Source organism: Thermobia domestica, unplaced genomic scaffold, assembly GCF_964235325.1.
Source record: "Thermobia domestica unplaced genomic scaffold, izTheDome1.hap1.1 HAP1_SCAFFOLD_171, whole genome shotgun sequence".
Taxonomy (NCBI): Eukaryota; Metazoa; Arthropoda; class Insecta; order Zygentoma; family Lepismatidae; genus Thermobia; species Thermobia domestica.
This window is the reverse complement of record NW_027655909.1, coordinates 826-18,932: the sequence shown is the minus strand read 5'-3', so window position 1 is coordinate 18,932 and position 18,107 is coordinate 826. Positions and strand designations below refer to the sequence as shown.

Genomic DNA, 18,107 nt, shown 5'->3' with positions numbered 1-18,107 from the left:
CAAGTAGTAGTCAGACGGAGCAATGTCTGGTGAATACGGCGGGTGGGGTAACACTTCCCATCCGACATTTTCCAAATAGGTTTTGACCGGTTTTGCGATATGTGGTCGAGCTATTATGTCTGTTATTCCATTCTGCTCGTTTTCGGGCCAGAGCTTGCTTCAAACACATTAATTGTTGTCGATAACGTTGTCCATTAATAGTTTCACCAGGTTTCAAAAGTTCATAGTACACCACACCTTTTATAACCTACCATATACACAGCATAACCTTTGCACAGTGAATATCTCGTTTCGGTTGTGATGGGCCTGGTTCACCTGGCTTCACCCAGGCCTTTTTTCGTTTAGGCATTCTCGTAATGAATCCACTTCTCATTACCCGTAATAATTCGATGCAAAAATCCCTTTCTTTTTTGTCTTTGAAGCAGCAATTCGCAAACGGTTTTTCTTCTTTCAACGTCTCTTTCTTTCAATTCATATGGAACCCAATGTGACATCTTTTGAATCATTCCCATGGCTCTGAGGCGTTTGGAAACTGTTGTTTGCTTGACTCCTAATGCTTCTGCAAGTTCGTACTGCGTTTACCACAAATCCTGATCGAGCAATGCTCTCAATTCTTCATCTTCAAATTTTTTTGTCTGTCTAGGTCGCTCTTGGTCTTCCAAGCCGAAATCACCACTTTTAAACCGTGCAAACCACTTCTGACACGTTTGCTCAGCTAGAGCATGGTCACCATACACTTCCACCAAAATACGATGACTTTCGGTAGCACTTTTCTTCATGTAAAAGTAATGAAGACGAACTCCCCGCAAAAACACTTTATCAGGCACAAAATTCGCCATTTTCAGTTGAATAAAAAAAGTTGTTGTTTCCGCTTCAACCAACTGACATGTACTAAACAAGATGCGCAATGACAGTAGTTTTCAACGCATGTTTGGATCAACGAAACTATGGGACAATAAGCTAGTTACGCCATCTCTTGTAAAACCGCACGAACTACTTCCTTGACCATATATATATAACGTGCCCGGAATTTGTATGGCTAACATACAAGAACCTAACTACAAAATGTATGTCTGAGGAAGTTCGTAATTCGTCAGCTTCTAGGTGATTGCACGAACGTTTTGATAGCCCCTCGTACAGTGCGTGCATTCTTTTAAAAATGAAACACAAATTAGTTACTTTTGTGCTAGTGTATAGTTTAAAAATGATCATTCTCTTAAGTTTTATATTATCTTACATTTATTTCATTTCGCAATAACAAAATGTAATTACACTATGTGTGTTCTAGATTTGGTATGATGTTGATGATCTAATAGCTGCCTGGGACCATTTGGTAGCTCCTTCTGCTCAGCTAAATACCTCTGCAACATATCAACACGATCTTGTAGATGTGACACGTCAAGTTCTACAAGTTATGGGAAGTTATTACTATACAGACATCGTAGCAGCATACAAAAATAACGATTCTGCATCATTTCTGTAAGTATTATTTCTGTGGGTGATGAATAATACACTTTGTGCCTTCTTTTTCCGTACTTCGAGTCTATTTGCGGATACAGATGTTGCAGAATTGTATCCTTCGTGATGGATATCTGTTTGGTGAATTCTGTAACCAATATTTATCTTCGTACGTCTTTTATCTATTTTAAATGGTAAGGATATTATTTCAACAGAGATTGTCTTATTAGGAAGGTAATATATATATATATATATATGAGTCACTATGTTTTGTGACTTCGCACCGCTTGAACCGCCCTACCCATCTCGATCAAATCTCCAACATAGATGAGATTCGGGCCTCGGAGTGTTTTCACTTTGATGGTATAACTTAGGAACTTAGGGGAGAGGAATATATACAAAAATGATCAAAAATGACCGGTATTAGTGTCGAATCCAGTTTTCGGTGTCGCTGAGATGAACAGTGACACTTCCGATGCTATTTAATTCAAATTTCAGCCCTTTATATCTAAAATGAAACTTACTCTCTCCGTGCGAGTTACGAATATTCTACTAGTATATGATGAACGGTAAGCTCTCATCGAAGGTTAGCAGGCAGCTGTCCTAGAAATTGCTATGTCCCGTAACTGGACGATATTTCAATTGCTAAAGGAAGAGGGGCCGTGACATATTTATTAACGAAGTATTAGTTACTGTCAATTAAATCGCTTTTCAGCACTCTTTTGTACAAAAATAACTAATTTCTGTGTTGTAAGTTCATTACAACATGCTTAGATATGTAAAATTTACAAACCTACTACAAATGATCTTTCTGATGTTGTTCGCATCTTGTGCTAAAAGTGTAAGGTGTAGAGTATTGAAATTTACAGCATGAAAAGAAAAACACACCAAGTTTCGTTTCGGATGTTGTGAGAAGCCGTAGTACACCAGTTTGACCGCTAGAAGTGCATAAGAAAAGCTCGTATGCGAAGCTCCAGCAAATCAACTGTAAGGTGGGGAGAGAGCTTGATATATCATAGCGAACAGAACGGAAAGTGCTGTGGATTGGTTGATTAATTGTTGGATATTTAATGGGAACATCAGTAGTGAGGCTGTTTGTCCCCGTCAAAAATCAATTGCGAAATTGCTGTGGAAACCACCCTTGCTAGCTAATCGTGGTGATCTGAAGAATCGGATTAGAGCGGCTCTTGATACGGTTGACCAGGATATGCTCCGACGTGTGTGGATAGATCTGGAACTAACGTATGAACGTGGACCTACATATTTAGGTACAAATGTCCAATATTCTCCCCTTGAGCCATATAGTACATGTCTAGACGGTAGACTCAACATCCATCCACACACGCCGGAGCATATTCTGGTCAACCCTATCCACAGCCGCCCTGATTCGATTCTTCAGATCATCAAGATTAACTAGCAACAGTGGTTTCTACAGCAGTTTCTACACTGTCTGTTATGATATACCTGCCTGTCTTTACAGTCAATTTGTTGGGGCTTCGCGCATGAGCTTCTCTTACGCCCTCGTAGCAGTCAAACCGGTATGCTGAGACCTCCCACGATATCTAACAAAACTTGGTGAGCTTTTTCTTTTCATGCTGTGAGTTTGAATAATCTACCTCTTATACTTTAGCACAAGATGCGAACGAAATCAATCAGGGAGATTATTTGTAGTCGTTCTGTATATTAAACAGTTTTCAGTGCATATATAATGTAATAAATACTTCTTAATAGTTTAAGATACACATTATACTTCAATCTGTTTAGTAACTTCATTCTACTTTTTCAGAAGTAAAGTAGTTTAGTTTGATACTCCCATACTAAAGACTGAAAAAGTAGTTTTACTGTGTGTATACATTCATATGCAACCAGCCCAGTATTCATGTTATTAAGTGAGTTTGATTAAGGAGGTTTCAGAAGTAAACATGCTAGTTTTCTTATTATTTTTTTTTTATTTATTTATTTTTAGGGAAAGCTCGTCGCTACTGTTGAATCTTCTGAGTGACATGGATGCTGTACTTGGGACAGAGAAATCCTTTTTATTAGGAGACTGGCTTAATTCTGCTAAAAGCTGGGCGTCCACACCAGAGGTAAATATATTAAATGTTTTATTCGTATCAATTCTCAGTACTTTAGTACCAGGCAGTGGTTAACAGTTGTCATACCAGTTACACTTAGAAAAAGAGAAAACAACAACTAATTTTCTTTTATAAAGCATACTAATGTACTGCCAGACTTGGATATATATATATATATATAATATAAAGGAAATACGTTTTTCTATAATTCAGTCGCACTCAAAAATTAGAGGCCATTGAGATTGGCATGCCGTCTCGTATATCATACACATAAGATGTATAGGGCGTTACAATGCAGATAAAAGAAATAAATAAAATAAATCAATTTAAAAATAAAGTGAAAATAATAAAGGAAAGAAACCGTTACATTTTCAAGAAGTAAAGAATACGTTTTGAATTAACAGAACCTATATTACTATCATTACAACCTGAAAATAATAAAAATTGTTAATAGGAACAACTGCTTATATATATATATATATATATATATATATATATATATATATATATATATATATATATATATATGGCCGGATTTAGGGGGGTGCGAAGCTGCACGTGCACCCCCTGTTCGTTGTAAATATACACTATCTAAAATGAGAAGCTAGCTGTGAAAATAGCAACACTTTCCGAAACTTTCTGGCATCATATCTGCGTTTGGGGCTTAAAAGAAAGCTGAACTTTTCAAAATCAATAGTCTCATTCGATTTTCTAAAGGTTGAAAGGGAAGGATTCACCAAGCAAAACAATATACGGTAACATTTGCCAAGTATGGAAGAAAACATGAGCCAGGAGGAGAGAACTTTTTTTTTTCTTTCTTCCTGCAGCTCTTGCGATCCTCTTTAAAACACTTTCCTCCGTTTTATGCATCAGTGTTGTCAGTGGTAAAGAATATTGTCACATGTCCCTTCGAAGAGTTTTAGTGTGGTTGATCATTTTTACAGTTACATATATTAATGAAACCAGGAAACAACCGAATCTTTATACACCAGATCCTTTTTAAGTGCGAATTTAATAACACAAAAAGTGGAGAGCACCGATTTCAAAAGTGAGAGAATATGTGAGTTCTTTGTGTGTTATTGAATTCGCACCTACAGAGGATCTGTTATGTAAAAATTCCCTTGTTTCCTCCTTTCATGAACATAGTTTAATGATTAATGATAAATGATCTACCGTTAAGTATTGAAGCTAAATACTGTATCCTGTACGCTGATGATACAACTTTTCTGAACACAGCTAATAATTTGACTGACCTAGACGAACAAATCAGGGTTACACTGATGCAAGCTACAGAATGGTTTGGAAATAATGGTTTTCTATTAAACAAAAATAAGACTAGACAGATAACATTTACACTTAAAGATTACACTGATATTAGTATGGACAACATAAAATTTCTTGGCAATATGTTAGATAGTAAGTTGACCTGGGAACCACATATACAACACGTGTGTCGTAAATTATCAAGAACAATATGTTTGTTGCGATTCTTAAGAAGTACAGTGCCACATAATTATCTACAACCAGGCAGTGGTTAACAGCTGTCATACCAGTTATACTTAGAAAAAGAGAAAAGAGCAGCTAATTTCCTTTTATAAAAATTTTCTCTATATTTTTCATTTTTCCAAAGTACAGTATAATTATATATCGTTTAATATTTTGAGGTAACAGCAGTTATGTAAATGATGTGTTATTGTTGTGACGATGTGCAGACTCCATTTTAATTATTTAGCTCGTAATTTCCACACACAAAGATGAGATCTGCTCGCACTATAAGCTAGTGGATGTCACAAAAGTATTTTAATCAAATTACACCATGACTTTCATGGGAAAAGTGGATTAATCTAGGGGAAATGACAACATAAAATTAAAGCTATGTAGTTTATTTATTTATTTATTTATTTCATTTTCCGCCGTAAGAACTTAGCGTTCATGGCTTCGTCAAGAGATACAGTTACTATTACAAGTTATAATAATAATAATTGCAAGAGATACGCTACAATTAGTATTACAACAACAAAAAAAATAATATTTTATTATACAACTAAAATGGTTGTATACATCAACATTTAACTTAGTTAATTTACAAAAGTAATTTGATATCTGCCTCTTCTTTGATATTCGACTACATTAACATAAATTGAATAACTGATTGGACATTCAATTATTTGAGTTAGCAAAGATGGAAAATGAATTACGAGTATGCGACTTTTAATCTTAGTCGCGAGAGTTTTACTATCGACTGATAAATCATTTTGTAGTGCTGATTGACATATTATTACTTGAACTCAAATAGCAATTGTGCATGTACATACCTTGTATAGAAGTCTTGTAACACCTTGCAACTTGGTGTCCCGAATGTCTGAGTTACTATACTCCTAGTCACTACGTCGTTGCCGCCCGAATAATAATCATCTAGACCTTGAGGTCCCTTTTTATTATTTTGCAAGGGCCACTCCCAAACCTCACATCAGTCATCACATCCTGGTCGTCAGATTCACAAATATGGAAACTTGTTGCTCTTTGCATTCTGATTGGCTATTAGCAAGTAACCGCACCCAAAATTATGGCGTGATCCAGCACACACTTGGATGGCGTGACTGTTACCGCCGGAAGATTTCAATAACAGGATTTCCAGAATTATCCACATTTATCTATGACGGGTCCAGAGATTCTTAACTATTAACCAAAATTTCCGCAATTGCGGGGTCACGTTGACAAAATTGTAATTGTTCATCCTGTTAGTAACCAAGCATAAGTAAACATCCTATGAATTTTTGCGCAGTAAAACAACCACAATCACCTTCGAGGTTTTGCGTAGTTCCGTTCTCTGTTACCAGCTCATGATAAGCTAAAAGAGAAAACCGTCCTGTAAATGCACATTAATCCAAAATAGCCTTTTTCAGTTCCTTCAATAAAGAGCAATGTAACCATATTTTGAATCCGGAATCTACAAAGAAGGTTGTTAGAGTAATTAGTGGTGTGTCCTTCAATGAACATTGTAGGCCACTATTTGTTCAACTAAAGGTAATCACTGCAATTAATCTGTATATTTATTTAGTATTGATCTACACAAAACAATGTTCCAACTATGTTAAATAGACAAAATATACATACGTATAATACAAGATCGAGCAAAGTAATTGATATACTTGATAGTAGATTACCTAGAGTTAAAGACAGTTATGTTATTGCTGGTATAAAATGTATGAATATGTTACCAACTTATATACATTATTTGCCTATTGATAAATTTAAAGCTAAGGTGTATAAAGGACTAATGCCAGCATTTTTTGAAGAGCAAAAATTATTTGTCCACTAGTGATATTTTTGAATATGAAATTTAATGTAATATACAGGGTGTTTCGAAACAACAACGTCAACGTTTCGGAGGTGATTCCTGACACCAAGATAAGACGAAAAGTATAGACCAACCTGGGTGCACAAATGCTTCCTTTCGGAGTTATAGGCTGCCGAAAACTCGAAAAAATGAACTTTAAAGACCCATAGCTCCAAAACTATGGGACCTACCGTAGTCGGGTCATGACTTCACTTAGAAACTAATATGTGCGCTATTCAAAAATACATGTTTCAGAATCCTAAGGTACTCACGCAACAATTTTTATAGAGGCAGTCTGGCTATAGGCATATAATTTGAAGTACTCACCAAATACCTCCATAAAAATCGTTGCGGAAGTACTGCAGGATTCTGAAACATGGATATTTGGATAGGGTACATATTAGTTCCTAAGTGAAGTCTTAACCCGCCTACGGTAGGCCCCATAGTTTGGGAGCTATGGACCTTTAAAGTTCATTTTTTTCATGTTTTCGACAGCCTATAACTCCAAAAGGAAGCATTGTGCACCCAGGTTGGTTTATACTTTTCGTCTTATGTTGGTGTGAGGAATCACCTCCCAAACGTTGTCGTTGTTATTTTGAAACACCATGTATATGTATCTATTGTAAAGTATGAAAGTTGCTAGTGTGCTATTTTAAAGCATGCATATATAATCCTTTGACGTTGTCCATTGCCTAATCATAGGCTTAACGACAATAAAAATAACCTATTCTATTCTATGAAATTATAACCGTCAAACGGTGTTCTCAATATATGGGCACTGGATTGTTCAACCACAGCAGCTGGGCTGTGTAACAAGCCATGTGGTCTGAGTGGAGAGCACCGACTTTAGGAGTGAGAGAATGTGTAGCTATTCTGGGAAGCGGACTGGGTAGCTTAGTGGTTAACGCATCAGCACAGTGTGCTGAAGATGTCGGGTTCGAGTCCCGATCCATTCATTCACTTCTCCACTCTTTGTCTGTTAAGGAAGAATGGCAGAGGTGGTTCAATATTGTGAATCACAACTGATTGTGATTACAGATTATTTCAGAAACTGAATTGTCACACAAACGAGTTACAATAATCCCCGGTGGGAAAGCATTGAATGAAAAATTATGGTGGTTCGGATTCTACTTAAAGTAAGGCCATGTCTCATATAGTCTCAATGCTAAGACGGGACGCTAAAACTTCAACACCATCATAATTAGACCAACACAATTTGATAAAAAGCAAAACAGTAAGCAGAAAACACATATTTAAACAAACTAAACAACAAAATACAAAGTCTCACTTCACTTACAACGTAAATTCAAATTGCAATTGATTGGTATAAACATATGTGCGTATATATGAAGCATTCCAGGAAGTAAGGACAAACTCAACATCGAGCCAATTTGTTTCTTTATTGAAAGTAATAATAATAATAATAATAATAATAATAATAATAATAATAATAATAATAATAATAATAATAATAATAAACTGATAGACATTAGTGAAGCGTCAGGTAGACCCAAGGTTTCCAATATATATATATAAAATGATAATCCTAAATGTGAAGTACAATACAAGTTCATACATAAATGATTTTTCTTTCAGCCAGAACTAACATTGAATTGATTCCTCAGTTACTTATAATTTTTCATATCGGTATATTTAAATTGTTGAATCTGAATTTTAATATTTATTTTTGTTAATAATGAAGTTTAATACAAACTTTGCTTTGTTTGGCAGGAAGAAGAACTGTTCGAATATAATGCACGAAATCAAATAACTCTGTGGGGTCCTAAGGGGGAGATTAGAGACTATGCCAACAAGCAGTGGGCAGGTAAATATTTAGTAGAAAGAAGTCCAGTACATTCTCTACCTGGGAACTAAAGGTGGACGTTTGCAGTACATACACTCAAATCAAGTGTACACATTTTAATTAATTAATTAGTATAATAGTGGTGGATGTTACCTAGGTATATGGTACGTCTTAATATATGAGGGACAGTCAAATGAAAATCGAACACCCTCCATAAAACACTTTCCTCGCAAAAGTTGGCAACACTGCTGTTACTTTCGATTCTGCCATCTCTCGGGAGGGGAAATACATAGTGACAACTCACAGGTAAACACAGTTGTTCGTTTATTGCTCTATGAGTGAGTATAGTAGTGAAAAGTGTTTTTGTTCAGCATAGAAATTGAGACGCAAAGAAGAGCAGAGAGGCGTTTTTTTGTTTTTTTCTTTCTTTGTGGGTGACTGAGAGTGTTGAAACACGCGACACTCATTGTCGCATGTCTGCTGTATATGGCGGACACTATGTCACTGATAATTGTGCAGGAGTGACATAAGAGATTCCGAGAAGGATGCACATCACTGCAAGACGATTCGCGCCCATTACAGGCCCATCGAGCTATTACCCGTGATTGTGCGGATTGATGAACACCCTTAGGTACCAAAAAATGAACCCCACCTCTCTGCTCTTCTTTACTTATCTCCATTTCTATGCTGGACGAACACACTTTTCACTATGCTCGCTTATAGAGCAATAAACGAACAACAGTGTGTATCTGTGAGTTGTCACTATGCATTTCTCCTCCCGAGGGATGGCAGTATCAATAAGTAACAGTAGTGTTGCCAACTTCTGCGACGAAAGTGTTTTATGGAGGGTGTTTGGTCCTCATTTGACTTCTCCTCATACAGCAATATGCTTATCTTTGCATTCACGTGTCTGTCTTCGTTTCAATTTATGTTCGTTTCAGTTGCGCAGGAGTCATAGTAGCAAGCGTTTCTTATCTCTTGCAGGCTGAAACTCGTATATTTTCGTCATTAATTGTTTTTGTATTGTCCTGTAAAGAGAATAAGTCCAGAGAACTCTATGCTCCCATTTTTATCACTTCCGTGCATGGGCGGAGTTAGGAATTGTCTGCAGGGGGGCAGACCTTTGACAGGTCTTGGTAGATGGCACTTTTATTTTTTGTCAAAAAGTTGGGGAAGCAATGCCCCATTCTCCCTCCCGTAACTTCGCCCAATCTTCTGTGCCTGCAAGGTCATGATCTTTGTTTTTAAACTTAGATACTTTTCACACTATTATTATTTTTGTATACTTCTATTCATGTATCTATATTGAATTTTTTAATGTATTCACAGCTTTTGTACAAATTTCTCATACAGTATTTAGTGAAGAGAGATAAAAAAAAAAAAAAAAAAATACAAAAAGTTGTAAATATATTAAAATACAATATGGAGACAGAGACTAAGAAGCGCACAATTAACAACAACAATTAACTATCTAACTCACTGTATGGCCCATGGAACTCGGAGGTTCAATGCCGCGTTCACAAAAGCTCTCCATTGACTTCTATCTTTAATCAACTGGATCCGATTTCTACTTTGTATTCCTATTTGTGCGAAATCCAGCTTAATATTGTCCTCCCATCTGCGCGTAGCTTTTCCTAATGGACGTTTTCCGATTGGACTTCCATTGAAATTTTGAAAGCGTTCCTTTCTTTCATCTTGGCTACAGGACTTGCCCACTTGAGCCTCCTAGACTTGATGACCCTGTAATGTTTAGCAAACGATACAAATTATGCAGTTCCTCGTTATGAAGTTTCACCATTCCCCACAACAACAGCAACAAAATGTGTAAAAAATGACTTAAGTTAACAAAGATCATGAAATAACCTTGGGAGTAAAAACCGGTACAAAAATAGCTTGTTTTTACGAATTGTTAGTGGAAAATACTAATTCGAAACGGAAGTGTTAAAGGGTGAAAGATGTTGCATAAAACTACTTTGGACCCAGAATTATTTGGACTCATTCTCTTTACAGAACAGTATAAAAATAATTAATGATAAAAAAATATAGGAGTTCCGGCTTCAAGATGTAAGAAACGGCTGCGACCACGACTTCCGCGCAAGTTGAAATGTGAACATAGACTGAAACGTAGAGGAACACGGGTGCAAAGTAAGCATATTATTGTATATATTTAATACTTTTGATGTAGCATCAATCGTATTTAGCGTATTTAGCGTCTTAGTAAATCCATCTACCCGTTTATGTGCTAGTTTGAAATAAGGGTATCTATCTTTGAATCAATTTGCATGTTTATATGATCTTTTCAGTTCAGAATGGTCTATATTGCCACTACTCTTACTCAGTGGCGGCAATTGGACATTAAAAGTGTGGGGCGGTAAGACATGATCTGAATGTTTGTTTATCAATGTTAGTTTTCCTGGTTGATCCTAACACTTTGTTTAACGAAAGATTGTATAACTAATAGGATACTATCTTTTTCAGTTAAAATATCGTATTTGATATTTTAATAAGTAAATTGACAAGAGCAACGCAATTAGGTAGTAGCCCTTTGTACTCCTAAACAACGGAAGTGTAAGAAGAGATTTGATTCCTTGCTCATAAATATCTTTAAATTCTGTCTGGAAAATTGTGGGATCAGATTATTTAATAACAAATTTGCAAAACAAATAAATAGAAAGGATAATATTAATCATAGTAATGAATAATAAGGCTTGTTTTGTAGAAGTTATATTGAAACTGGGGGTTAATGAACAACTTTTGTTTTTAATAATGAAAGACAGTAAATACTATACGCATATGCTACGACATTTAAAGAAATACGCAATTGCAATATTAATTGCATTGAATTGCAATTAAAACGCAATTCCTGTAGCCTTCTTAACTCCACGGGAAGATAAACAACAGATATATACTCACGCGACGGCAAATATTATATGGCACTATTTTTTCTATGAACCACTAATACATACAAAAACTGTACATTTCCAAATGAAACTACTTGCATTAAGGGGTCACTTGAAAAAGGGGGCAACTGCCCCCTTCTTGCTACCCCTAATCGGCGCTCGTGCTCTTACTTCATAACTCTTACATTACTCTTACTTCTTATTTCATACTCTTACTAACATAACAATTGCTTTATGCACAAGAATTGCTATTTAGTATTTCTTTCGAAGTAGTCTATGTATTTCTCACAATAATTATTAATTTTGGGCAATGGTCATCCCGTTTCCCATTCGTCTTTAAATTATCTGCGCTAGAATTTTCTCTGGGAGAAGCTAGGAACGTTTGTAAATACTTTATTAACCTTTGCATCACCTAAGTATTTTTTGTAACATGGACTACCAAGGGGAGGGATCATTTTGTACCCACCTGTTAAGATTAAATATTTGTCGTAAAAGAAACAAATTAGGAACTCACAAATATCTACAATGACTGAAGTGAACAAAAAACTATTTATTATACTACCATCTAGGAGTGACAATTCTAAATGTCAGTCACTTGTCCTTCCAACGGAGAACTGGGGGGGGGGGGGTACTTTGTGCCCAACTTAAAATACGTAGCAAATTTATAAGATATACTAACGTTCAATTTGAAGTACAGTAAAGTATATGCTGTAGCTAATGCTGAGCAAGAACATACTCTTTGTACAATTACAAACGATTATAAGAATAATTACAAAAAAATGAAACTCTTGGTACAATTGAGATTTGTACGCAATGGATAATTTTAAAATTGGCAAATCGCGTTACACATATATGTAAGACAACTGCATTTAAGTAAACACAAGCTAACCTAACTGTACCTTACTGCACATGAATGTTGGTAAGAGTATAGTACAAATGTTTAAACCGGACTTGTTAATTTGTTTCATCTCGTTTGACATAAACTATAATTGCTCCATCCTATCGATCTACGCTAAGTACGCATGAAAAATACGAGACATTTTTTATATTTATGTCTAATCTACGAAAACAGTTCTATGCAAGAAAATTATTTATGTAGAGGGAGAACATAGAAACAGCGTTAAAATTTGTCATGAAATGCGAATCGACTTGTAGTAATTACTAACCCAGGCTAGTGTACGCTTTTCGTACCTGTATTTCTTTCCACGCATACCCACCTTCACTGATCAGCTTGCTCACTCCAGATGAATCCTTACATGCGCTCAAGCTTCAAGCTTCTCTTAATCATCATAGATGTAGTGTTAACATGAAGTGACCACCGAGCGTAAGTGGGTACGTGTTTTCCTTATGAGTTTTAATACATGTATATACTAGCATGTTACAAATCTGTACGCCATTTGTGGCAGACGCTAAGAAAATAATTTAGATAACATTAGGATAGTAAATAGAATAGGGAGTTATACCTTTTAAATAATTATTTCTGGTGACGTTTTTCAACTTTACCAGTGCCAAGCAGGGTGGACACCCGCCAACAAAAGAATGAAGAATAAATTAAGAAATTATTTCCACGAAGAGATGATACGTTTTTAAGATCAAGTATTCGTAATTAAATGTTCTAAAATGCATTCGTTATTTTAGCGCTGTAGTCTACTCCTTTGCTCCGAATATCTGATCACTAATTTCTTTAAAATCAATGTTTTCTTCCGTAATAAACAATTTCACTCAAGGTTAAAAAAAAAAAAAAAATAAAAAATAAAATAAAAGTATATACCATAACAATTTTCAATAATTTTAATTAAACTCAATCTAAAATTATTGCTAAGTGGCGCTCATGCACGTGCTTGGGATTCTCACTCACTTGTGTCCAGCAAGTTATTGGCGATTGCAGTAATTAAAATGTAGAGTAATTTTGTTTCATATGATAAATATAGGCTTCCTATACTCATAGAGTAAATATATTCACTGCTATTTGTAAAAAAATGTCGCTTTTTTTCATAATTTTAAGTTCGTCTTTCACAACTCACAGGTGCTACATATAACGCCATTGAAACTGCCTTAGCAACCACCCTAGCAACAGATTGTTTGTAACCAATATGGCTGCGCCCAGTAAAATTCACAGCAGACGACTTCAGCAGCGTATTCTAAAAAGTAGCGAAAAACTACTAACGAGTCATTTAGGGCGAAGGAGTCGAAGATTGTGATGATCTATCGTACAATATCTTCATTACTATAAAAATAATGTAGTTAATTACTTTTTGTTTGTGGTATTTTTAAATTGTTAAGACAAATAAATCACATAGTAGGAAATAATGAAACTTAATTTTCTGTTTATTTCAGGTGTAATCTCTCATTATTTCCGCCCTCGATGGCAGCACTTTCTCCTGGCTCTTTCGGACTCACTGTTGAATGAGATCCCTTTCAACCAGACGAGTTTGAATGATCTTATCTTTCGCGAAGTAGAAGAACCGTTTACTTTGGCAAGGAATATCTTCCCTCACGAACCACAAGGTATCTGCAAAAATAATACAATTTAGTTAACAATAACATTAATATTATGCTTGTGTATTTGTCCAGTTATGTCCAGTCCAATCTCATATGTTGCGATTTACGTTGAAAAAACTTCATATGCCAAGAACTCACACGTGTCACAAGTCAATATTAAACACGCAGAATTGGATATCTTCAGAAGTCAGTTTAACGTCCCACGATTATGCTTTTTAGGCTAAGGAAAACGATGATTAAGGCAAGTGAATGATGATAGAAAAGTTGGTGGAATGAGAATGTGGGAGGAAGAGGTTGTACCCCAAGAAAACCTGCCACAAAGGACTCCACACACCAGAGGTAAGCGCTCATCACAGCCACTGTGTTCTCAATCTTTATCTAGAAATAATTCGTATAACATAATTTGTGGGAAATAGGAACACAATAAAATTATAAATCAAAAGGCGAACAACAACGAACAATCGCTGTCCAATAAATTCTCACCGAATATAAACCACTTGTAGTTCAGGTGCTCCTAGGAGAACATCTTTGAGCGTTCCATTCCCAGAAAAGCAAGTTGTGATATACATCATAGCAGCGGCAAATTCTCCATGGAACAGACTGTTCGCTCCCTTTTGTGCTTCTCTAAGTAAGATTTAAATTATTATGAAACCTACATTTTCAATATGGGAGGAAGGGGGAGTCCGCTTGCTGCCTTACTGCAGGCAAGCTCCATGTCATCTATTGACCAATGTATCAATGGTGTCGGTGGTGAGAGGGATGTTTTCTTCCGAATGAGACCGACAGCGACGAAGCAGCAGAAGAAACTGCGCGTTTAATCTGTTCCTGTCAGATATTGAGCATAGTAGAATTTAGTGCAACTAGTTTATGTAATTTTAATTTGTTAAAAAAATAAACAAATTTGTCCATCCTTTTGTATAACGTTATATGTGATTTTCTATAACTTTTTTTTTAAATAAAAATCGAGAACACTTAGGTTTCCATACTGCTAGTTAACTTGTACAAAAAAGACGACAGCGGAAACTGTGAGTGGTATCGTTCAAGTTTTTCGAGTTCGGAAATTTCGTTTTGCACAAAAATGAATCAGTTAGTGTCTGATAGATTAAGTGAAATTGAGTCATTGTGGTTCAGTGCATTTTATGATACCATACGGTTATTTTAAATGCTAGGCCTACCCTCAACCTTACAGAATTTAAAACGAAAATAAAAGCTTACACTAGACATTTTCTAAGTAGTTAACATAGTTGTACAAAACGGATAACTGGGTGTTCATCAAGTGATAAATTGTCAAATTAGACATGTTTATTTTATTACTGAAAAGGCGTTTGGAATGACACAACATTCAGTGATCATTTTTTGTTGTAAATAGTGGTTGTCGTGAATAGTTCCAAAACAATCTCCATCCAAGTACTGTGTAAAGACATTCGATTACACAAGGATTGACGGTTAAGTAGATTATCAGCATCGCTATGAATATAGATAAAACTAATAAAAATGCAAATAGAAACAGAAAAGGAGAATGTCTGATTAGTGTCAGAGCGAGGATTTTCTTTAGCAAACCAGGGATTCAAACATAGAAGACAAAAAAGAGGGTAGCAAGTGATTGAGCAAAAACGACTACATTGAAATGCTGAATTTGATTATAAGATATGATTAAAAACCACTTGTTGAACGCAACTACGTTTGAAGTAAGATTTGAAGCAACTACGTTTGTTAGAACTTTGAGTAGAATTCCAAATGACCTAAGCAGCTTTGTAGAAGAGGAAATGGTGAACGAAATAAGGCATGGCATTTTCAGCTGTCTCATTGTTGTAATATTACTTCACAAAATAACAAGGGCAGCAACTTTGAAGACTGTGACAGATGGAAAAACAATTTCCATTATTCACAGATGATACTAGAAACCGATTAGCCGCAGTATTGGTTGAGTATATGTGAAAATGAAACGAAGTCTAACGGCCCATTATCATGTCATTTAGGCTAAAGAAGACGGGTGGATGATTGAGAAAGAATTCGTGGAATGAAAATGTGGAAAGAAATGGAAAATGAAATGAAATCTCTAAGTTTTACGTCCCACAGTTATGCCGGTTAGGAGACGGTGATAATGAGAAAGGAATGAAATGGTGGAATGAAGAAAGTGGGAGGAAGCAGGAGAAGCCCGAGAAAACGAACGAGCACGGTGTTTGTCCACCAGAAAGTCCACACGGCACGAGCTGGGATCGAACCAAGGACCCCAAGCACCGGAGATGAACGCTCTACCACTGAGCCATCGCGCCCCCTGGAAGGAAATGAGAGAGCCTCGAGGAAACCCATGAACACGATGTGTTCCCATGTTAAACGTATGCTAATATGACCTATCGTTTGATAGTGTCGAAGGGTGTATTATTATTCATTACCTGTTCCCCTGGGGGACACGGTGACTCATTGGTAGAGCGCTTACCTCTGGTACGTGAGATACTTGGTTTGATCTCCGGTCATGTAACCATTGTGTTCGTAGATTTTCTCGGGTACTTCAGTTTCCTCCCACATTGTCGTTCCACCAATTCTTTCATCGTCTTTCACTTGCTTTAATCATTCGTGTCCCTTAGCCTAAAGGACAATCGTGGGACGGTAAACTGAAAGATTTCATCTCATTACCTGTTCCCCGATCGGCAACAGCACCAAACACCACTTTCTCATAGTAAGTTAAAGAACTAACGATCGTTCCGCAGTAAAAGGTGATAATCATTGGATGAATTTCTGTTTGCGCTTTCTATAATAATTTGAGAATATTGAATGCATTAAAATATTTTGAAAGGAATCCGTTCATAGGGTCACGAGAAAAATTTCCTCAAAGTTGCGATATTTGAAGTACTGCTTATGCCAATAGTAAAAATCGCCAAACTTACATGTATTTCTAATTTGATTTTTTATAGCAATTTGAGGACGCTGAATTCAGTAAAATTGCGTCTAAATATAAGCGTCCTTCAGGTGCCTAGAAAAGTGATCTCAAATTTGGGATATAAATGAATATAAATAGTCCAAATTTGAGATAATTCTTCTCGTGACTCCCTTTGGCGTGGGGACCCGGTTTCGATTCTAGGTGGGAGCTCATGTGGTTCGGATTCCACATTAATCTGTTAGGTCTACGTCTCATATAGCCTCGCTGCTGCACTGGACGTAAAGCTCAAAATCAACTCAACTCTTCTCGTGACTCCATGGATGGATACGTTTGAAAATATTTTGTTGGATTCTGGATCCTGAAATTAATATGAAAACCGCTGTTGGAAACATATTGAAGCGTCGGCGCTTTTACTATTAGCATAAGCAGTACAGGGTGCTTCAAAATGAATATCGAGGTTTTAAGACTTAGTAATTATGAGCATTCACTTCACCGCTTAGGTGAAATGTCGATTCATCAGTGAAGACAACACGATCCACAAAATCTTCATCGTCATGTAGCAACATTTCACTTGCAAAGTTGGCACGTAAACTATAGTCTGTAGGCTTTAAAGCTTGTAGCAACTGTAAACAATAAGGACATAGTTGTAAGCGTCTTTTTAAAATTCTCCACACAGACAGTTGAACTGTAACTACAGATTCAGTGTTTGAAAAATGTAGAACACAAAATGCTTTCTGCTCACTACTCACCATCTTTGCTACTAGCGCTTTCTAACGACAGACAGAGGAAACAGTGTATGCGCATGTGTGCGCACAAAACTGTTTGAGCTGCGCTTTCATTTGATGCATTATTTACAATTGTAACTTAATTGTAATAAATACTAAAAAGCCTTAAAACCTCGATATTCATTTTGAAGCACACTGTTTCAAAGATCACAACTTTCAAATCATTTTTCTCTCGATCCCATGAACTGATATGTTTAAAAATAGTTTCATTGGAGTCAACATATTGAAATTAGTATAAAAAGCACGATTTAAAACTTGGCATTGTTTTAAATTAATGGCACGATCGTCAGGTGTTTTTGATTGAAACTCTTGTTGACTCCCAATTTTTATCCTTTCGACAGTGTATGCTCCTCATTCTTCTT

General features: G+C 36.1%; 1 protein-coding gene across 8 annotated transcripts in view; it reads left to right on the top strand.

The window, feature by feature from the left end:
- Positions 1-14,085, top strand: part of Naglu (N-acetyl-alpha-glucosaminidase) — a gene marked incomplete at its 3' end in the record, with an annotated part of 143,789 nt that extends 129,704 nt beyond the window's left edge. For all 8 annotated transcript variants that reach the window (XM_081747300.1, XM_081747302.1, XM_081747306.1 and 5 more), the window contains 4 exon segments: positions 1,289-1,479; positions 3,425-3,545; positions 8,605-8,698; positions 13,915-14,085. In XM_081747300.1, coding sequence (XP_081603426.1) covers positions 1,289-1,479; positions 3,425-3,545; positions 8,605-8,698; positions 13,915-14,085 — 577 coding nt within the window.
- Between the last annotated feature and the right edge of the window lie 4,022 nt (positions 14,086-18,107).